Source organism: Equus przewalskii, chromosome 19, assembly GCF_037783145.1.
Source record: "Equus przewalskii isolate Varuska chromosome 19, EquPr2, whole genome shotgun sequence".
NCBI classification, from domain to species: domain Eukaryota; kingdom Metazoa; phylum Chordata; class Mammalia; order Perissodactyla; family Equidae; genus Equus; species Equus przewalskii.
In genome coordinates, this window is record NC_091849.1 from 35,040,329 (window position 1) to 35,062,621 (window position 22,293).

Sequence of the window (22,293 nt, forward strand, 5' to 3'; positions counted from 1 at the left end):
TGACCCTGCCCCCAACCCCACCCCAGGCCCCTCCAGCCCCAGAGCTGAGACACAGTGGGCAGATCTGAGTCTGATCCCAGAGGGCAGGTGTGGAGCACACAGTCAGATCCTCTCCCAGGAAGTGGCTCATCGGTCATTCTCCCGGTCGGGACACTTTTACTTGTGTAAAAAATCCCCTCTCCTGAGGCTAGGGTTGGGGGCTTGTGCGTACCGCTGCGATTTTGTGTAGGAAGGGTTTGTGTATTGCATCTTCTGGATCTGTGTAGACGTGTGTACACATGTCGTAAGGATGCCTATATGCTGATATTAGTGTTACAGTTATGTGCGTGTATACGTGCGTGTTCCCTGTGCATGTACAGGTAGATACACAGGCTTGTGGAAATGTGTGTGCATATGTACATGTAGTGGGTGTTTGTATGTGTAGTGTGTTGTTGGAGTGCACATGTGCGTGGACACATGTTGGCGCGTGTGGTGCAAGCCTGGATGTTTGCTCTGAGAGGTGTGTGACAGCCGGGGCCTGTGGGAGAGGCACCAGAGTTGGCTTCACCAGGCCTCACTGGGAATAACGAGCCCAGGAGCCTTGCATGCCCAGACAAGTTGTTTTACTACTGTGGGCCTCAGTTTCTAATCTGTAAAATGGGGATGGAATGTCGTGGAATGAGATTGTAGATGAGTATGTCACACTTTGCCTGATCCAGAAAAGACTCAAAACAAAATTTTGAGGAGTGATTGAATGAGAATAAATAATTAAGCAAACAGAAGTGTTTTACAGAGCAGCGTGCAGTTAAGATTTTAAGGACCTGAGGTAAGTGCCTGGAAAGATGCAGCTTACAATGTCTGGTAGGCATGTCGGGAGGCAGGGTCTTGAGGAGAAAGAGAGGAGAGGGGCCAGAGCAGGGTCCTGCACAGTTGAGAGTAGCCGCGGGAGCCCGTGGTCACCAGCGTCTCTGTGAAGGTGAAGTTTGTGCACCCGCCCCATGTCGATGCGGGCGCCATGCAGAAGGCGGGCGTCCCCTGGTGTACACCGGAGGGAGGCTGTCGGCGCGAGCATTGCTCGGTTGCCATAGAAACGAGCAGAAGGAGGTGGGTGGCTGGAGAAGGAGGCGGGTCGGGAGGAGGGAGGGGGAGGAGGTGGCGGTGGGGGGCGGGGAGCTGGCTTCTGCAGTTCTGGCGCTGCTGCCTTCCTGAGCGAGCGGTGGAGGGAACCCACGAGGACAGAGCCCCCAGCCCGGGCGCCAGGCCCCCTCCCCGCCCGCCACCACGGAGAAGGAGGAGGACAGCCAGCCCCTCCGGCCCTGGCCTGGCCCAGTGGGGGCAGTGCACTCCTACCTGCCCCTGGCTTGGTGCCCAGACGGGCCCAGGTAGGCTTCCCGATGGGGACAGCTGCAAGAGGCTGCATTTAGAGCGGGGCCCGGGGGCTGCCCCTGCCTTCCTCCCAGCAGCTGATGGCAGGCCTAGGGGCCGAAGGGGCCAGAGCCAGTGGACCTGGTAGGGAGCAGCCAGCCTCCTGGGGGCCCTCTTCGCAACCGGGGTCCTCTCCGTCAGGAGGAGTGTTCCCTGTTGCCTCTCCTCTGCACTTTGTCCCTCTCTCCACTGTTGCCACAGGTCCTGAGTGTAGAAATGCCCCCTCCCTAGGGGAGTGGGCTGAGGGTGCTGGAGTTGCCATGGACCCACGGTGCTGCTCCGCCCCCGGCTGAGGCCACAGGGTATGGGGGGCAGGGAGAGGTGAGGATGTCCCCACCCCGGCTCAGGGCACTGCTGGACCCTGGCCATTTGGAACTAGCAGACCCACCCCCAGCCCCACACCAGCAGCCTCCCCACTGGCCCGATGGCCTCAGGCTGGTCTAAGGCATTCGGCCGAGCCCCCTGGTCAGGGAGGTAGCATCTTTCTCCTTCTCCCCAAGCTCAGGCCCTCCCCTACTTGTTCTCCCTGCAGACCCAGACCCCAGATCCCCCAGAGGAGCCCTGTCCGCCCCCAGCAAGCCCAGGGTCTCCTTGTCAGGGTACAGGAGAGCAGGCCCAGATCGGGTGGGGTGCTCCCTCCCCCTCTCTGTCCCTCTGCTGCATTGCTCTTGGGGACAGACTGGGCTGCTGCTGGGGGAGCTCGGGCACTGCAGAGGAGCCGTTGCCTCTGCTGGCACTCAGGAGGGGGTGGGGCTGGGGCCTGGGGAGGAAGCGGGCGCACAGCCTGGGCTCCGGGCACCAGGGCCAGGAGGGCCTGCGGTAGTGCGGTGGGTGGGGCGCACCTGGTCCAGGTTTGCTCTGGGAGGGAGCGTGGGGAGGAGCTCCTAGCCTGAGAGGGCCAGGGGTCGGTGTGTGCAACCTTGGGTGTGTTAGGGCGCCTGGGCGGCAGAGTCTGCCCCTTCTCTACCAGCACCCCTGAGAGCTTGGCTGGGCCTTTTGCTGGCCCTGGCACCACATTATGGAGCTTCCCCCTTGCCTGGGCGCTTGCAGGTCAGAGGACCTGGTGCAGGGGCTGAGGAGGGGTCCCCTGCCTGTGATAGGATGGGGGAAGATGTGCTGAGAGGCTGACGTGCTCAGTTCCTTTCTGCAAACGTGCGTTGCACCTGCTGAGCGTTAGGCACAGGGCCTCCCACTTTGGGGTTAAGGGCCTGAGAGGTGAGAGGGCAGGTCTTGGGGTGGCAGGAGCAGTGGTGGGGGTTCCGATCTGCCCAGGAGCCGGCAGCCGAGACACCCTGGTACACCATTACTGTTTGCCCCTGGCTTCTCTGAACCCCATCCCCCTCCTCCCACAGGGCCTGGGGGGCACTGGCAGGTGTCCTGCTTCACCTCCAGCAGCTGGCCTGCCTCTGTCCCTGCCCGAACAGGGGGATGGGGAGGCCTGGAGCTGTCCCTTCTCCAGACCCTCCAGGCCTGGCCGGCCCTCCCCGACTCCCAGCCTGCCTACTCGAGGCCACAGTGCCCTCTCTTTTCTTCTGTCCCATACGTCCCTGGGGTCTGTCTTGGCTCGCTCTGTCTCTCTCCCACACTCTGTTGCCCCCAGGCTCTGGGGCAGTGAGCCCAGCCGAATGGCCTCCTGGGGCACATTTCCCATCCCCACCCCGTCACACCCAGTGGGCCCACTGCCCAGAGCCCCAGCCTGGAAGCCAGGTTGGGGCCCCAGCCTGCCCCCAGCAGCCTTCCTCATGTCAGAGGGAGCTGAAGCGAGGCCCCAGGAGCACTCAGAGGCCTGGGGCTCAGCCAAGGGGGCCTAGGACAGGAGTGACAGTTTGGCCCCAGGCCGGCCCCTCCTCATGTGCCCCACTACGGGAGCTCTGGGGAGATAGGGAGACACCTCCACTTGGCTATTCATGGGCATCTCAGGGCTCCAGAACTGAGCTCCCCTCTGCCCCAAATTGTTGCCCCTACTGTGCTCCCATCTCAGGTAACGGCACCCCACCTGCCAGCTGCTCAGGCCCAAACCCCCAAGCCATCCGGACTCCTTCTCCCTCTCATGCATGCATCCAAACTTTCAGGGAATCCTGCTGCCTCCAGCCTCGCAGTAGTTCCAGACTCCAACCCCTTCCCACTGCTTCCAGCATCTCCACCGTCTTCTCTCACGTGGAGGACGGTAGCCCCCTGCCCGCAAGTTCCCTGTCCTCCTCGCCCCCTGTAATCTGCTCTTCCCCCAGCAGCCAGTGTTCCCTTAAACGCTAAGCCAGATCCCGTGCCCCCTCTTCTCAAACCCCGCAGTGGTTCCCATCTCACTCACTGGGGAAAAGTCAAAGGCCTCGCTCTGACCTACCAGGCCCCGTATGATCTGTATCCTCCTCTAGCCCCTCCAACCTCCCTGACCTCACCCTCCCTCCTCCCCTCACTCCCTCTGCTCCAGTCATGTGATCCCCTTGTTCCTCCACGTGGCAGCCATGCTCCTGCCTCAGGGCCTTTGCACTGGCTCTTCCCTCTGCCCTGCTGCTCTCCCCCAAGATATTTGCAGATATCCCCCTCCCTCACTCTCTTCAGGTCTTTGCTCACATGTCACTGCTGAGAATGGCCTCTTCTGACCATCCTGTGTAAGACAGCATCACTCTGAGCCCCCGTCGTCCCTCTCTGTCCCCTTCCCTGCCTTATTCTTCTCCACAGCCCTTGTCACCTTCTAACATGCTCAGTCACACACTGTTCATTGGGTTCTTGTCTGTCTGGCTCCTCTAGGATGTCGGCGCCGTGAGGGCGAGGAGTTTTCTGTCTCGCTCACTGCTGTGGCCCAGAGCTGCATCCCAAGTTTCAGGGCTGCAATTTAAAGCTAGGAGTCTCTGCCTCAGGGGCTGGCCCTCTGCATCTGTGCTGTAATGGGGGGCCTGTGACTCGGCCCTCCCAGGGGAAGGGATCCAGTGCCCCCCTGACTGGGCAGTTGCCCAGGGGCATCGAGCTGGACAGGATGGCCTGGGTCCTTGCTTGCCTTCTGCTGCTCTAGCCATGAGACAACTCCGTAGACCGGGCGGCTTCAGCAACAGACATTTATTTCTTATGGTTCTGGAGGCTGGAAGTTCGAGGTCAACGTGCCAACCTATTGGTCCCTGGTGAGGCCCCTCCTGGCTTGCAGACGGCTGCCTCCCCACTGTGTCCTCACACGGCCTTTCCTCAGTGCGTGTGCCTGGCGCAAGAGAGCTCTGTCTTCCTCCTCCTACAAGGACACTAATCCTGCCGGACTGGGACCTCACCCTTATGACCTCATTTAACCTCACCTGCCTCCTAAAAGTCCCATCTCCAACACAGTTGCACTGGGGGTAGAGCATCAACATACAAATTTGGGGGGAGACAGTTCAGTCCTTAGCAAAGGTCTGTGGGGGTGTTAGCCCAAAGTCGGCGGGGGGTGAGGTCGTCCAGAGAGATGGAGCCTCCTGTTTGAAGCTCTGCGGCTGTGGAGGCGTGGCTAATAACACCTGTGATAATAATCGCAGTTAACGTGCTGCTTCCTGGGCGTCGGCTACTCATTTTGTTCTCATGCCAACCCCGTGGGTAGGTGATATCAGCACCTCCATTCTGCAGACGAGGAAACTGAGGCACAGAGAGTTTAAGCAACTTGCCAAAGTCATACAGCCAGCAAGTGGCAAAGGTGGGACTTGAACCCAGTTGTTCTGGCCCCACGGCGGGGCTCTTGACTAATCTGCTCTTCGTGCTGACCTGGTGGGTGTGTCTGTGCTTGTTGGGAGAGCAGGTTGCCACCCCGAACCAGCAAGACATGGCTTATGGCAGAGTGTGACTAGGAACCACACCAGGGAGAAGGGTGAGGGAGGAGGGCTGGGGCATTCAGGGAAGGCTTCTTGGAGGAAGTGGGACTGAGCTGGCCTTTGAAGGAAGCAGGGTTATTTTGGAGAGGCGGGTGCTGGGAGGGAGGACGGCATGCACCCCAGGAGGGAGGGAGGGCTTGAGCAGAGGAGCAGAGCTGGCATGAGCGTGGGGAGCGTGTGCGGGGGGAGGCCTTGAGGACGGCACCTTGCAGCTAACCTGGATCCTTCTTGCTGCGTCTGAAGCCCCAGCAGAGGCTAGTAAGAGTCTTGAGTGGCCCCAAGTCAGTGTGGGGAGCTGGGGAGCCCATCTGTCGTCTGTCTCTGGGTGAGGGGAGGGCAGGGGGCTGCTGGGAATGTCTGTGGGACTGAGACCCACCCTGGGGGAGGGCAGGGGGCTGCTGGGAATGTCTGTGGGACTGAGACCCACCCTGGGGGAGGGGCAGGGGGCTGCTGGGAGTGTCTGTGGGACTGAGACCCACCCTGGGGGGAGGGGAGGGCAGGGGGCTGCTGGGAGTGTCTTTGGGACTGAGACCCACCCTGGGGGAGGGCAGGGGCTGTTCGGAGTGTCTGTGGGACTGAGACCCACCCTGGGGGAGGGGAGGGCAGGGGGCTGCTGGGAGTGTCTGTGGGACTGAGACCCGCCCTGGGGGGAGGGGAGGGCAGGGGGCTGCTGGGAGTGTCTTTGGGACTGAGACCCACCCTGGGGGAGGGCAGGGGCTGTTCGGAGTGTCTGTGGGACTGAGACCCACCCTGGGGGGAGGGGAGGGCAGGGGGCTGCTGGGAGTGTCTTTGGGACTGAGACCCACCCTGGGGGAGGGCAGGGGCTGTTCGGAGTGTCTGTGGGACTGAGACCCACCCTGGGGGGAGGGGAGGGCAGGGGGCTGCTGGGAGTGTCTTTGGGACTGAGACCCACCCTGGGGGAGGGCAGGGGCTGTTCGGAGTGTCTGTGGGACTGAGACCCACCATGGGGGGAGGGGAGGGCAGGGGGCTGCTGGGAGTGTCTTTGGGACTGAGACCCACACTGCGGGAGGGGAGGGGCTGCTGGGAGTGTCTGTGGGACTGAGACCCACCCTGGGGGGAGGGGAGGGCAGGGGGCTGCTGGGAATGTCTGTGGGACCTGAGACCGATCGCGGGGGAGGGGAGGGCAGGGGGCTGCTGCTGCTGGGAGTGTCTGTGGGACTGAGACCCACCCCGGGGGAGGGAGAGGCAGCTCTGGCTTCCCCATGGCCCTTCCCAGGTTGAGCTGAGCTGGTCCCTTAGGCCAGGAGGGCTGGTGTGACCCCCATGGAGTGCTGGCTCTAGACTGGGCACCTGGGAGGGAGGGATGGGGTAAGGACTCACCCCTGAGTCTGGGTCTGACTCTGCCTCCTCCCTGCTGTGTGACCTTGGACAAGTCATTTAACCTCTCTGAGTCTCAGAGAAGGCAAGGAAGTCACCGCCCATCTCAATGGGTTGTTGTGAAGAGTAGAAATAAAGTGTATGAAGAGGCTGGCACATAGTAGGTACTCAAAAATGGTTGTCATAGTCGATACAAAGGGAGAGAGAAGAGAGGGATGATGTAACAGCCCGAGCTGTGGACACGTCTTCCGTCTGCGTGCTATGGGAGCCCTAAGGAGGGAGGGCACCATCCTGAGGGCAGAGTCATCATGGGGGATCAGGGAGGAAGGAAGAGACTCTGAAACTGGACCCTGAGAGTCGACCAAGAGGAGAGGAAGGGGATGCCAGGAGAAACTGGGGAAACAGAGGACAGGTGGGATCTGGGACCCTCTCTGGTGGCAATCCGTCTCTTGGTTATGTCACCATCATTACCAACATCCATTGAACACCTACTGTGTGCTGGTGACTGTGTTTGGCTCTGGGGTAGAAAATTCACTGTTTCTGCTATTTGATGAATGAATGTTCCAGAAGGTCCTTGGCATTCATTCATTCAACAAATATGTACCATGCACTTACTCTGTGCCAGGCACTGCTCTGGATGCTGGGAATACTGCAGAGAACCAGACAGACAAAAATCGCCAACCTAACAGAGCTGACGTTCTAGTGGGAGAGGAAGCACTAAACATGAGGAAAACTCTAATGTTGAGAGCCTGTCACAGGCAGGGAGTGTGGGGGTGGAAAAGGAGTCACAAGTTTAAATGAGGGGGGCCAGAACATTTGAGCAGACCTCGAAGTCTGTAGGGGGCACTATTCTTAGCCAGTGCAAAGGCCCTGGGGTTAGAACAGCAAGAAAGTCAGAGGAACTGAAGGAGAGTAAAAATGGTGGGAGATGAGGGCAGAGGGGTGAGGGGTGGGACAGCAGGTCATGCAGGGCCCTTGGCAAGGAGCTGGACTTCTGCTCGGGGGAAATGGGAGCCACAGGAGGGTGGTGAGTAGAGCAATGGTGGGATGTGACTTGGGTTTTACCAGTTTCCCTCTGGCTGCTGTGTAGGGAACACACTGGGGCTGGGGCGAGACAAGCAAGGTCAGAGGCAGGAAGACCAGTGAAGGGGCTACTGCAGGGGGGTGATGGGGGCCAGGACCAGGGCAGTTAAAAGTCGAGCTCAGGATCTGCTAATGGGTTGGGTGGGGTAGGAGGAGGAAGAGGAGCTGGGGTCGGAGGCCTGTGGTTGTTAGTGACCGATGACACAGGAGTCCACACTGCGCCGTCCACCCCAGGCTGCCCTCTCTGGGCTCACGCGCTTCATTCCTCCATCCCTTCTGCAAGCCAGGGCTAGGCGGACCAGGAGAAAGGCCCCTGCCCCCTGGGGTCTTTCAGAGGCAGCGCAGCAGGCCTGGGGCCTGAGGATGACACCTTTCACCTGGGGCTCCTTTCTGCCAAAGGAAAGATCCAGGTCAGGATGAAAATGTCACATTTCCGCAGCGTCTATGTTTTTCAAAAAGAGCTACTACTCCTTTATCGTTTGATCTTCAAAAGCAACTCAAGTATTGTTTTCGCATCACACCAGTTAGAAAACTGAGACCCCATGACGGGACTTGGCCGAGGTCTCACCAGCACGGGGGAGGCTGGAGCCAGTGCCCAGGCCACCTGTTCCACAGGCCGAGGGCTACACCATCCTTGTGGCAAGAGAGGGGCCTGGCATCTTCCCTGGCTCCAGGAAAAGAGAGGGCCTGCCCCGAAATGGCACAGCAATGGTGACACGTCAGTAATGAGAGCTGACAAGCGCTATCAGTCACGTCTCAGCCTCAGGCTTCCGGCTACAATGTGGGGGTGACAGCAACACCCCACCTCGCAGGGTGCGTGTGAGGATCCGATGGGTTAGGATGTGGGAGCAGTCCACTGCCAGCTATTATTATTCATGATAAAGGGCTTTCAGGGCCAGAAAAGGTCAGCTGGGCATTGTGCCCACTTGATGGGTTGAGGAAAGCTAGGAGCGGATCGGGCCTGCCCCTGGGGGTGGCAGATACCGGCCACACCAGCTTCCTGGCTGAGAAATGCAGCTTTTCAGTGATGGCAGCTCTTGGCCGCCATTCAGGAGGGAATTAAGAGCATTTGGTGAGAATTAAACCTCCCACCTGCCCCCAGGGTGGGGTGTGGGGCCAATTTGGAGGAGGCGGGGCAGCGTGGGATGGTGGGTCTGGTGGGTCTGGTGGGTGCGGTGCTGGGGGCTCGTGCGCCCCCTCCCACATCCCCTCCCTGGCCCTGCCTGTCTTCCTGAGCCACTGCTGTGCAGATCCAGCCCTGGTCTGGAGTGGGCCGGACCCTCAACGTCCCATCACATTCTTAAGTCTGGTCATATCATCCTCATTTCACGGCAAGGCCCAGGGAGGCCATGTGAATTGCCCAAGGCCACACAGCAGTTTGGTGGCAGAGCAGGGGCCCCAAGGCTAGAGCTATGTCCACTACACATGATACCTCAGCCGGGAGCCCAGGAGACCTGTTACCTATCTACACTGAGGGAGGGACCACAGCAGGTCCACCCTCCCTGAGTCTGGACAAGGTGAGAATGGTCTCTGCCATCACGCATTCTCTTCTAGCCTGACATGCCAGGTCTTAGCCGCACTGTCCCTTCTTTCCATCCTTAGAACGCACCCTCTGTCTTAGCTCCCAGCTCCCTCAGCTCTCCTCCAACACAAGCCAGAGGATTTTTAAAAAATGCAGTTTATGCACACAAGGCAAAATCTGAAAGGCACAAAAGGACCTACAGTGAAAATCTCCCTCCCACCCCACCCCCCAGCCACCCAGTTCCCCGAAGGCAGCCACCATTACCAGCTTTCCAAAAATATTCCCTGTTTCTATAGCTCCCCCCATACGAATGGAAGCGTCCGCAGCCACGCTCTTCCCCACCTTGCTCATTTGGTTTGAGTGGCATGGCGTGGGGAGGGCTCTGTTCAGGACTGGAGCATTCTGTGGCAGGCCTGCACCATAATTTACTTAACCAGTCCCTGGGCGGGCATCTGGGTTGTTTCCAGCCTTTGGCTTTTACAGGCAGCGCTGCAGTATATGGAATTGGGCATCCTCGGTGTGCGCAACTGGCTGGAGGGTCCGCTCCTGGGAGGGGGGCTGCTGGGAGAAGGATGTGTGCCTCTGCACAGTGAGTGAGAGCGCCAGGTCGCCCCACTGAGATCGTATCAGGTCACCTCCTGCAACCCAGGGTAGGTTCCACCTTCACTCCCATGAGGGAATGTCCCTACCCTCCGCCCTGCTCCCGCCCCCACCGCCAGCCCGCTGACAGCTGTACCTTATGGGGACCCCAAAGAGCAGAGTTCAGTACAACCTCAAGGGCTCTGGCCGGGGCTCTGGCCCAGGCTTCTCACCTAAGGCAGCTCGAAGTCCATCACATAGCCCTCGTTCACTCCTCGCGTCTAAATTCAAAATGGTCCTCTTGAAGCGGGTGCTGCTTTATAAGTGAAAAGTGCCAAATTAAGAAGAAAAAGTTCAGACTCATTGCTTTGTCCCTTGATGACATCCAGTCACCTCTCTCTTCCCCCGCCACCCCGTGCATGAGTTTGTGGGAGTTTGTCTGAGGTTTTGCTAATGGGAGAGGAACAAAATACCTTTAGTGCCTGAGAGAAACCAAGGGGCAATACTGGGTTATTCCTGGGGAAAGAGCACTAGGCCCTGGACAGATGGGGAGACTGAGGCCACAGAGGGGGAGGGATCCTCGCATGTGGGTGCCACCTGCTCTGAGCCTGACGGCCAGCTGCTGGTAAGGGCTGGGGGTCTGCTGGACCCCCAGTTTGGGCTGAAGCCTGCAGAGGCTAGCCCTCCCCCAGCGTCCTCATTGGTCGGGGTTCATAGTCCTCTGCAGGGAAGAGGCAGCGAGATGCCCCCTGCTGTCCCCTGCTGAAGACTGGCGGCTGCTCGTGGGGTCAGGACGGCCTGGACTCGCTGTCCTTCGAGAGCCATTCTTGCTTGGGGTGGCAGTGAGGCCTGGCTGGGGGAGGGGAACAGGGCAGCGCCTGCTCCAGCCTGGGGCAGCACACGGCCTACATTGGACAGCCGTGATGCCAGCCGACAGATCCAGGGCACACACAGCCGCTCGATGCTCACACGGATGGCAGTGCTCTGACCTGCAGGCCAGGAGGCCGCGTGTGCAGGACTCTTAGGAGACATGTAAGTGGTTAACGGAGGCTTCCGAGGCTGGGCCCCAGGGCAACCAGAAGGGCATCTGCCGAGGCCCAGAAGCTCAGGGATCTGCGGAGGTGCTTAGCCTGGGCCAGAGGTGGGAGGAGGCCCTGCTGCCAGCTTCCCAATGGCCTTGGGTCCAAGCTCTGGCGGGGGGGAGCTTCTGGGAGGATCTAGAGGCGAGACCAGGGACTCTGCGTTGGGTGGGGTGGCAGGTGAGGGAACTGGAGGGTGTTTGGGGCCTGGTGCAGGGATCTAGCTGGGTCAGGGTGGGCAATGACGAGGTGGACAGAGAAGCCAGCGAGGGCTCATTGAGCCCCAGGGCCAGGCCCTGGGGAGGGGGAGCAGGACACGCATGAAGATAGGCCTGCCTGCTGGCCCCCAGGAGCTGTGTGTGTCTACGGAGCAAACCACAGATTTGGATAAAGCTAATACGCAACACACGGCCCTCACTTGTAGCTCTGAGAGTACAGGAGTGCCGTTGGCACCACGGTTCCAGTGGTTGGGGCAGGTTCTGAGAAGTGCCCACTGGAGCAGGAGGACGGATTTGGGGTCGGGGGAAGGAAGGGATCTAGAGCAAAGGGCTCATGGAGGAGAGCTGGGGAGGTGGGCATGAGGGGGACTACAGGGTGAATCTTGGGGTTACCCCAGGGTTGGTGAGGCAGTCCCAGGGCGGGGAGTCCTCATCCCGATGCACAGCTCGTGCCTGCGGGGCCCCAGGCCTGGAATGGGGCACATGGCGGCACTTCCCTGATCTCCAGGGATCTCTCTCCTGCCCTCCTAGCGCATGAGCAGCCCAGCTTGGTGACCGCCATTCCCCAGCTGCCCATCCTCCTACGGCCACACCATGTCCGGCTCCTACGATGAGGCCTCGCTAGCTCCGGAGGAGACCACTGACAGCTTCTGGGAGGTGAGGCTTCAATGTTCCCCATGTCCTGGGGATCACACAGCCTGGCCATGTGGAGGCCCAGGCTCCCATCCACCCCATGACCTCAGGCCCTGCTCTCTAGTCCCTGGGCCCCTCCAAAGCCATCTGTGTCCAGCAGGCAGTGGTAGCCATAAAGTGGGGGAAGACTGAGCTTGGAGCCCTTCTGCCCCACAGCTGGCCCTGGAGAGATCCTGCAGTGTTTCATAACGTGGAACAGGCCCTCCTGACGCTCTGCTCTGGGGGCCCTAGCTTAGACTCCTGGCATTCACACAGGCAGTTATGCACTTCACAGCTTACACAGCCTTTCATAGCTGAAGTGAAGTTGGCAGGGGGTCGAGCACAGGTCTCAGAGAAGCAGAGTGAATTCTGGGAACCCCACAGCAACAGAGATGTGGAGACCAGACTAGAAGCCAGGATTTCAGGAGCCTCCCAAAATAATATCTGAGACCCAGAAAAACATTTTTCCTGTTGGCTTCCAAAATCCAAAGCAAAAACTGCCAAACCTAAATTAATAAGTGTTTAATGAGATGTCTCCAAAACATAATATTATGTCAAAAGCTGCAGCTCAACTCAACGCTTCTGTGACTCTGCATAAATATAATAGATTTAGCTCACAAGAACAAAATGAATAATTCATTCTAGCCCAAGTCCAAATTATAAAAATCCTTCCGCATTTCATGGCAGCGAGGAAATTATGTTTACAGTGGGATGAGGGAGTGTGTAGACGGTGGGATGCGATGCGGGGTGCTGAGGCCTCGGAAGTGGGAGGGTCGGGGGTCCCCAGCGCATCCCTGCGGGGCGGCGAGGCGGGGAGGGGGGGGGCCGGCAGGGCTGGACAGCGGGGAGGCGGGGAGGCCGGGGCCCCGCGGGAGTCGCGCTCGCTGCTTGGCCGCCAGGTGGGGAACTACAAGCGGACGGTGAAGCGCATCGATGACGGGCACCGCCTGTGCAACGACCTGGTGAACTGCGTGCAGGAGCGCGCCAAGATCGAGAAGGCGTATGCGCAGCAGCTCACCGACTGGGCCAAGCGCTGGCGCCAGCTCATCGAGAAAGGTGCCCCCATGCCCACCCCGGGCCACACCCCAGGCCCTCACCCTCACCGGCCCCCCTCGACCCCCTCCTCCCGTCTGGGTCCGGGGAGCGCCAGCCACTTGGATGCGTCTGCATCCTTGAGCCACAGCGCCTCTTCAGGCACTGTCCCCACACCTGCACTCTTTCCCTCCCAGACCAAACCAGCGCCCCCGCCCCCCCTTCCCTGTTCAATTCTACTTTGTACAATTTTAGGTTGGATTAAAAAAAAAACTTTTTATTTTGAAATAATTTAAATTTAGAGAAAATTTGCAAGAAGAGTCCACAGAACTACGTACCCCTCACCCAGATTCACCAGTTAACATTTTACCACGTTGGTTTTCTCACTTCCTCTGTATTTTTAGGCATATTTTTCCTGAACCATTTAAGTTGGAGACATGCCCCTTCACCCTAAATTCTTTTTTTTTTTTTAAGATTGGTACCTGAGCTAACAACCGTTGCCAATCTATTTTTTTTTTCTTTCTGCTTTTTCTCCCCAAATCCCCCCAGTACATAGTTGTATATTTTAATTGTGGGTCCTTCCAGTTGTGGCACGTGGGACGCCGCCTCTTCATGGCCTAATGAGCAGTGCCATGTCCGCACCCAGGATCTGAACCAGCGAAATCCTGGGCCTCTGCAGCGGAGCACATGAACTCAACCACTCAGCCACAGGGCCAGCCCCACCCTAAATTCTTGATGCGTCTCCTAAGAATAAGAACATTTGCTTACGGAACCATAGTTGAACTATCAAGTTCAGGACAGTAATGTGGCCCATATGCAAATTTTATTATAGCAGTTGTTTGTGTTGGCCCAGGATCCAACCCACAACCACATGCTGCATGTAGTTGTGTCTCTAGATTCCTTTCATCTAGAACAGTTTCAGGTTGGGGTTTACATGTATTGGTTAATGTTTCTCTTTTCCACTGCACTCTAAACCCCATGAGGGCAGGGGCTGGGTCCATACTGCCCTGCACAGTGCCTGGCCCAGAGTTGACGCCCAGGATACAGAAGAACAAATGACTGTGGAATGTCTGGTCCTAGTGGCCTTCCATCACCAGTTGGTTCTTCAACTTTACATTCAGCCCATATTCCTGGAGCACCTACCGTGTACCTGGTGCTGTGCTGGGTTTGTGAGAGCTCACAGGGTCCAGGCTGCCCCCCATGGGGCTCACAAGCTGATGGGGAAGACGGGGAGTAGGCACAGAGGCAGATGCTAGGAGAATTCAGTGAGAGCTGCAGGCTGAGGTGTGTGGGGATAGAGCAGTCAGAGAAGGCTTCCTGGGGGAGGTGGCAGTCCTTGGGCCCTGGAGGATGGACAAAACTATAGGGAGAGCATTTCTGCTGCCATGGGAAGTATGGGGAAAGCCTCAGAGAAAGGCATGAGGGGGGGCCTCTGGGCGGGGGGTGATGAGGGCCTGGTGACCCCGTGGTCCTTTCCTCAGGCCCACAGTATGGCAGTCTGGAGCGGGCCTGGGGCGCCATCATGACGGAGGCAGACAAGGTGAGCGAATTGCACCAGGAGGTGAAGAACAGCCTGCTGAACGAGGACCTGGAGAAGGTCAAGAACTGGCAGAAGGACGCCTACCACAAGCAGATCATGGGCGGCTTCAAGGAGACCAAGGAGGCTGAAGATGGCTTCCGGAAGGCCCAGAAGCCCTGGGCCAAGAAGATGAAGGAGGTGCCCGGTGGGCGGCTGCCGCAGATGGGGCCAGGGTGGGCGGCAGAGGGAGTCCGCTCAGACGGAGGGGTCTACAGTGCTCTGCTGCCGGGGAGCAGCACTGCCTTCCACCCACAGACGGGGCAGGCTCGGCGATGTCCGGCGGGAGGGTGTCCGTAGGGCAGCAGGCAGTGCCTTGCAGGGAAACATCCACAGATGGGTGGGCCCTGCTCCCAAACACCTGAGCCAGGGCCTGTGTCCCTTCTGCCTCTTAAGACTGTGCCCTCACAGCTCCCGGCAGGGGGGAGGGGTTGACGAGTGACCACGTCCACGCCTGCTTACAAATAGGAGCCCTGGCCCTGTCCCCCCGCCCCCACAGCTAGAGGCAGCCAAGAAGGCCTACCACCTGGCCTGCAAAGAGGAGAAGCTGGCCGTGACTCGGGAGATGAACAGCAAGACGGAGCAGTCGGTCACCCCCGAGCAGCAAAAGAAGCTGCAGGACAAAGTGGACAAGTGCAAGCAGGATGTGCAGAAGGTGCCGGCCAGCCGGGGTCTGAGGCCCCTTGGAGGGGTGGTGGCTGGGAGCTGCAGGCCTAGGGCTCACATGCCCTTTGTCCTGGTGCCCGTAGACACAGGAGAAGTATGAGAAGGTGCTGGATGACGTGGGCAAGACCACACCCCAGTACATGGAGGGCATGGAGCAGGTGTTTGAACAGTGCCAGCAATTTGAGGAAAAGCGGCTGGTCTTCCTCAAGGAGGTGCTGCTGGACATCAAACGTCACCTCAACCTCGCTGAGAACAGCAGGTAGCTGGGCGTGGCAGCGTGGTGGGCACAGGCACGGGCGGCAGAGGGTAGAACTGGTGGGCAGGGCATCCCGGGTCCCATGTTATAGTGACAGAAAGGTGGGGGACAGAGCTGCAGGGGCCAAGAGGGAAGAGGCTGCAAATACAGCAGCTGCCTGGGTGCGAGCTGACGCATCCATGTACTCAAGAAACATGCGTGGATGGATGGGTGAGTGGCTAAGGTGGGGATGGAGAAGGGTGCCCACGGGGCATGCCCGGAGCTGCCCACATGGAGATTGCTCCTTGGGAAGCCTGCGCGATTCCTAGCTGGGGGGCACACCAGTGCCCGGGTCCCCAGAATGGGCCCCGGCCTTCATGGAGGATGAGAAGGCCATGGTGCATCTTGCCCCCCACCTACCATCTCCCTCGTGCACAGCTATGTCCACGTGTACCGGGAGCTGGAGCAGGCCATCCGGGGGGCTGACGCCCAGGACGACCTCAGGTGGTTCCGCAGCACCAGCGGCCCCGGCATGCCTATGAATTGGCCCCAGTTTGAGGTGAGGATGTGTGAGGGTGAGGGAGGCTGGAGAGCGGGGAAGGGCCCTCAGGGGCAGCCCCCAGTCTCACTGCTGCGCTGGCGCCCACCAGGAGTGGAACCCAGATCTCCCTCACACCACCACCAAGAAGGAGAAACAGCCCAAGAAGGCAGAGGGGGTGACACTGACCAATGCCACTGGGGTGGCAGAGTCCACATCCCAGGCTGGGGACCGTGGCAGGTGAGTGCCTCCTATGGAGCTTCCTGGGGGCCAGAGGGGCCCACACACTGGGGCAGCTGAGTTTTACCCCAGGAGACAAGAAATGATCTGAGTCACAGCAACCACGTGCTCCTCTCGGTGTCAGTGGCAGCTAATCCTTTGAGAGCACCTATTGTGTGCCAGGCACTGTTCTAAGCACTTTCCATATATTAAGTCTTCAGAGCCTCCAGACACTCTGAGAAGTGTGTAAATATTTCCAATTTACAGAGGGAGAAACTGAAACCCAGACAGGTTAAGTGACTTGCCCAAGGTCACACAGCTAGTTAGTAAGCCTCAGGGCCACGATATGATGCCCAAGAGGTCTGGCTCCAGAATCCTCACACTTAACCACTAGGTTGTACTGTCCCTCTCAGATGAGGGGTCAGATGTTCTCTGGGGTCCCCTTCTGCACCCCCTCACTCAAAGGCTGAGTAATAATGCTAATAGTCCTGCCTCACCTCTGTTTAAAGAGCTGTCATAAGAGTCACTGGCCCTGGACCCCTTCTCACACGGCCCATCCCTGCTCCAGCCGTGGTAGAATTTGAGGCCAGGGCTCCGGGTGGGAGGAGGGGGCAGCCCTGGGGACGAGGTAAGAAGCCATTCATGCCGGGTCCTCTCTCTGCGTCTCAGCGTTAGCAGCTACGACCGGGGTCAGACTTATGCCACCGAGTGGTCGGACGACGAGAGCGGGAACCCATTTGGAGGCAGTGAGGCCAACGGGGGCTCCAACCCCTTCGAAGACGACGCCAAGGGAGTGCGTGTGCGGGCCCTCTACGACTACGACGGCCAGGAGCAGGACGAGCTCAGCTTCAAGGCTGGTGCGGAGGGCGGGGCGGGCGGCCGGGCCGTGGGGCGGGGCCGGAGGGCCGGGGATGCGGGGGATGCAGGGATTTGCGGACCACGCGGCTGGGGCGGGGCCTGCTGCGGGGGCGTGGCCACGACCTGGAGCGTGACCTGTGCCCCGGGGCCAAGTCTCGAATTAGAGAGCCGGGGCAGGACCTGAGAGTGGGTGCCAGGGGTGGAGTCAGGACCTGAGAATGCAGTGGGGGCAGAGCAGGGACATGGGCTGGGGGCGGGGCCTGAGGGCAGAGGATGCCAGGAGGAGGGACAGGACCCGGGAAAAGAAGCTAGGGGCGGGGCCTGGGCTTCCGTGGGGCAGGGCTGAGACCCAGATGAGGTGTGTGGCTTAGGGCAGCACGTGGGTGTCTGGGCGTGGCTGGGGCTGGTCTGCAGGGGCGGGCAAGGGGCGGGGCATTGGGGTCGGCCCAGCTAGACAGCATCCGAGGACGTTTCCGGCAGTGTGGGGCTCGCGGTCAGCCGTCTCTGAGCCCCTGTCAGTGAGCTCCCCTGTGTCCTCTTCTAGGAGATGAGCTCACCAAGCTGGGCGAGGAGGACGAGCAGGGTTGGTGCCGCGGGCGGCTGGACAGCGGGCAGCTGGGCCTCTATCCTGCCAACTACGTGGAGGCCATCTAGCTGCCCCGCTTCCCTCCCCACTCCCCCTCCCTCCTCGTCCGCCCCTCCCCTCCCTGTCCACTCTTGTCCCCCTCCCTTTGCCATAGAGTTCCAGACATATTTTCCGATCAAGCTTTTATTTTTTTAAAAGTCAAAACAGAACAAAACAAAAAATAGAAAGAGACTGAGCATTTGCAGGGCCGCCTGGAGGCCAAGGTGGTGGGACTCGGGTGACGGCCCCAGGGTAGGTGAGGGTCTTAGGACTTAGCCCAACAGAGACATCACAACATCTGCTCTTCAGACCCCACCAAAGAGCCTCCTGAGCCCTGAGGGGTGTCTCCTGGACCCTTCCATCCTGCGTCGCTCCGCCAGCCTGCCCTTCCCCCCAGGCTGCCAGCACCTGCCCCCCCCCCCCCCCCTGGGCCAGGTTTCCTGACCTCTTCCTCCTGCCCCACCCCGCTCCCCTTCCACCAGCTCCCCTCGAAGGCCTCCCCTTCAGACCCCAGAGAAGGGGGCCTCCCAGTCCTTGGTCTTCCACTTCGCCCTGGGGGATGCCCTTCTTCTCCCAGGCTCACCCCACGGGACTGGTGGGGCTGGACGAGGAATGGCCACCCTCTTCTCCCATAGAGGTTTCTAGGGCTCCCTAGACTCCCCCAGACATGAGGAAGGGTGAGCTGGAGTCGGTGACAGTGTCGCTGGGTGTAGGAGGGGGAGTGAAGGGGGAGCAGGCCCTCAGCCTTCCCACTCGAGGCTCAGCTGAGGGACCCAGACCCTGCTGGGGCCTTTCCCAGCTGTCAGCACTGGGCACAGGCTCCTCCTCGGAGCCACACCCCTCAGTCCCCTACAGAGACCCCGCCCCTCTCATAATCCTCAGGCACGGGGGAGGGGCCCCAAAGCCCAGGGCAAAGCCAGCAACAGTAGCAGCCTCCTCCCGGTTTCTGGGGAGAAGGGCATCTTGCCTACCCGCCCCCACCATGTCCATCTAAAACCATAGGCCCGCTAGGCCTGGCCAGCTTCTATGAGACCCAGCCTTGTGGCCTCCCATCTCTCTCTCCCCTTCTCTGGCCCCTGGGGAGTCACTGCAGGGCCCATGGGAGCTTCCAGCCTGGGACCAGCGGGGGAAAGCCTGCAGCCAATGGGAGCTGCAGGGGTTTGGCAGGAGCGAGGAGCCCTGGCCTCAGGACCAGGATGGTCACCATGTCTTTCTTCCTTGTCCCCTCCCCCCAACCCCAGCCCTGGCCCCTGGAGAACATTCTCCCTGCTGGCAGCCCCTCCTTATCTCCAAGCCTGAGTCTCCATTACAGGAGTTTTGGTGGCGGGAGGAGGCAGAGGACCCCCCCGCCCCCAGAACAGGAGTGTTTCCCACGGCTGGTGGAAGACAGTGGTGCTGGGTTACCGAGTATCAGTGCCCATGGGGGAAGAGGCAGGGTGTGACCCAGGCAGGACAGGACCCCAAGAGGGGGGATGGCTAGATGAGGAGTCTCCTGGAACCTCTGGGACGAGGCCCTGAGACATCCTGCAGCACCAGGTGACCTTGCTCAGGGCTGATGCCACTTCTGGGCCTCAGACTGCAGACACCTCCCCTCCCACAGCACCTGGCTCCCTGGGCCTCCAGGTAACGGCCCCTCTGTCATCCCTCCGTCCTCCTTTGCTCCCTGCTTCTTCTCCCAACAGCTCACTGTTAGGAGGTCATAGACCCCAGCCTCAAGACCCCGACCCTGCTCGTGTGGACACGGAGGATCCCGGCAGAGTCTGGCAGGAGCCTGAGCTGGGGCAGGCCTCCCTCAGGGCCAGGGGAGTCGGGGGGCGGCACCCCTAGGGACAGGCAAACTTCCCCCAGCACCTCCATTCTTGTCACTGTCACTCTCTGGGCCTCTACTGCAGCCTGAGATGTGCCCTAAGCCCCTCAGAGCCTGCAGCAAGATTTCGGAAGCCCTCAGCTCCCAGCTCCAGAACAAAGGCCTCCTCAGCCTCGCCCCCAGGCAGGGGTCGGGGTTGGGGCCCGCCCCTCACTGCTTGCCCTCGGATGGCAGGAGGCCGGCACCTGCTCCTTGGGGCCTGGGCTCCCCCTCTCTGTGCCAGCAGCTTCTCAGCACCTGGGGAGGGGCTGTGGTCCTGGCTGGACCCCAGGCCTGTCCCCCTCAGCCCTCTAGCTGCCCAGTCCAGGGCAGGGACTTGAAACCCCCTTCATTCTGAGTAACCACCTCCATGGCCCCATTTGGGACCACTCTCTCTTGGTCCCCAGGCTCCTCAGGACCCCAGAGTGGGAGGGTCCCCCACCTGGAAGTCCCCTGAGCTCTGGGGCCCAGCCCCACCTGTCAGTGCTGGTGTCAGGGCACTCAACACCGATCGTGGGGGCCACGCCCTCGCTGTGCCCACTGCCTCCTGTAGCCCTCTGCCCCCCCATGCTGCACGGGCCCACCCCGCGGGCTCGGCGAGTGAAGTGTTTGTCCCTGTTCACCACCGTTCTGCGCCCGGCTCTGCGAGGGGCCGGGCTGCCCGCTGCCCACCGTCTGCCGCCCTTGGCTTCTGACTCCATTAGTCCGACACTTGTGAAACTCCGAGAAGTGCTGTGGTCTCAGCAATGCACCTGTTTTGTACATGATTGTGTAATTTAAAGGTATATAAATACAAATATATATATCTATAAGTTGTGACTGTATGACTGTGGATAAAATCCAGAACTGTGTCAACCTGGCTGGACATTGTTATCTCGAGTCCTCTGTCTTTCGAGCCCTGAGAGATCTGTGGTTGGGATGTCTGTCGGGAGGTGGGGCCCAGCATGCTCCATGCTGTCCTGGCTGATCACTGACGGCCGGCAGACTGAGGGCTGGTCCCCTCACCTTTCAGGGCCCCCGGGGCCTGTCTATACAGAGAGGGCTATAATAGGTGCTCTCTGAGGCAACTGGGCCATGGCCTTTAGGGTCCTGGGTGCCTGACTGACCAGGAGAACTCAGATATTTGGGGTCTAAAACTCACAGTTCAAGGATGAATTTGACCCCCAAGTAGGTTTCTTTTCTTTTTTTTTTTTTTGAGGAAGATTAGCTCTGAGCTAACATCTGCCGCCAATTGTCTTCTTTTTGCTGAGCAAGACTGGCCCTGAGCTAACAGTGCCCATCTTCCTCTACTTTATACGTGGGACGCCTACCACATCATGGCTTGCCAAGCGGTGCCATGTCCACACCCGGGATCCGAACTGGTGAACCCCGGGCTGCTGAAGTGGAATGTGCAAATTTAACCACTGCACCACTGGGCCGGCCCCAGGTTTCAATTTTTAAAGCAAAATTCTAAGAGTGATTGCTGAGGCCTGTGGTTCCTGGTAGTCCACAGTCCCAGGCTCCCGATGGTGTGACGTCAGGTGCTGCCACACTTTCTTGTGCCCTGCCTGACCTCTGACAGCACTTCTGTGTGGGACCCCTGGGAGGGCTTCTCCAAAAGCATTTCTCAGGGAAGTGGCCAGGACCCAGGCTCCAGCTTCGCAACTCTGTTCTGCCGGGCCAGGCCCTGCCCGGGCCTCAGCTCCTGCCCCAGCTTCAGCTCCAGGCCCAGCCCCTGCCCCAGCCTCCCCGCCCCCGGCTGGATCTCTTCTGGGACGTGGCAGGTCTCCCAGGTGCAGCCCTAGCTCTGTCCTCGGTTCCCTGTGTCCTCAGCCGACCCCCACGCGGCCTCAGCTTCCCCGGGCCGCTCAGATGTCTCTCCGAGGCCCCAGTGGCTCCGGCAGCCTGGCAGGCCCTGACAGACCCACTCGTCAAGGCATCTCTACTGCAGTCCCCTCGCCCCACGCTTTCCCCAGCCTCAGGGCACCCCAGGGCAGGGAGAAGGGCTCAGGATGGGGTTGAATCTGTTCCCCAGCCCATCTCCTTCATCCGCCAAATCCACGTCCAGTGACAAGCCCCTGGTTTTAGCCGAACAAGGACTCTTCAAATAAAGGTGAAGGTTGCCTCGTCTTGCGCAGGCTGCTCCATGCAGTGATGGGGCGCCCGGGAGGGGGGGTCCCGTGGGGATGGTCAGGGAGTACCTAAGCTAGACTGGGCTCTGATGGGCAGGTGTGCGGAGGAGGAAGAGGAAACCTAAGCTTGCTGCCAGTGCACAAGTTGTCACTGGATGGGTGTGTCCCCGCCAAGGGGTCATGTGCCTCGTGGCAGATCCACACAGCAGGGAGCTGCCCCACCTGACCCCCCACGGCTCCCCTTTCTGGAGCAGCTCCAGCTCCCCACTCCTAGCCCATAATCCCCCTCCCCCTCCTTCCTCTCAGCCCGGCCTGAGATGAGGCCACCCCAGGCCCTGCTGGTGGCACAGGGACGCAGCTGGGGGCAGGGCCGGCAGGCTGGAGACAAAACCAGTTGAGCAGAGCCGAGCTGGTTCTGGCCAGGGTCCCAGGTGCCCCCTCCCCGGGGGTGGGCAGACAGCAGGGGCCCAGAGAGGCACAGGCCTGGGGCAGGGCCGCCCCCTCCTCCCCCGGGTCCAGTCCCAGCTGACAGATGCCAAGGTGCTGTTTGCTCACTGCCAGGAGTAAACTTTCTTCTGGAGACAATAAAATCTCTGAGGGCAGAAGGTGGCAGGCTAGGGCGGCATTTAACCCTCAATGGTCTGGGCGGCCCTGGCTGGCTCCCGTCCTGTCTCCTGAAGTGTGTCATCAGAGGCTAAAGGTTACAGAGGCTAAGGGTGCTGACCAGTCACGAAGCAGGAGGCATGAGGTGCAGAGAGCCCTGTGCTTGTGGGTTCAGTTCCTGGTTCTGCCACTGATTGGCTGATTGGTTGTGGGACTGTGAGCAAGTCTCCCAGCCACTCTGAGCCTCAGCTTCATCGTCTGC

The 22,293-nt window shown here is 60.0% G+C and overlaps 1 protein-coding gene across 4 annotated transcripts in view; it reads left to right on the forward strand.

Moving 5' to 3' along the window:
- The window catches only part of PACSIN1 (protein kinase C and casein kinase substrate in neurons 1), a 54,108-nt gene extending 33,936 nt beyond the window's left edge, over positions 1-20,172 (forward strand). For 2 of the 4 annotated variants that reach the window (XM_070585864.1, XM_070585867.1), the window contains exons 2-10: positions 11,582-11,707; positions 12,622-12,778; positions 14,236-14,471; positions 14,830-14,985; positions 15,080-15,255; positions 15,670-15,790; positions 15,882-16,009; positions 16,658-16,845; positions 17,391-20,172. In XM_070585864.1, coding sequence (XP_070441965.1) covers positions 11,645-11,707; positions 12,622-12,778; positions 14,236-14,471; positions 14,830-14,985; positions 15,080-15,255; positions 15,670-15,790; positions 15,882-16,009; positions 16,658-16,845; positions 17,391-17,500 — 1,335 coding nt within the window. In that variant the 5' untranslated portion in view covers positions 11,582-11,644 and the 3' untranslated portion in view covers positions 17,501-20,172. Of the gene's footprint in view, positions 1-1,093; positions 1,362-10,398; positions 10,786-11,581; positions 11,708-12,621; positions 12,779-14,235; positions 14,472-14,829; positions 14,986-15,079; positions 15,256-15,669; positions 15,791-15,881; positions 16,010-16,657; positions 16,846-17,390 lie in introns of those variants that run through there. The other 2 variants (XM_070585865.1, XM_070585866.1) reach the window with 2 other exon arrangements.
- Positions 20,173-22,293: the final 2,121 nt, after the last annotated feature.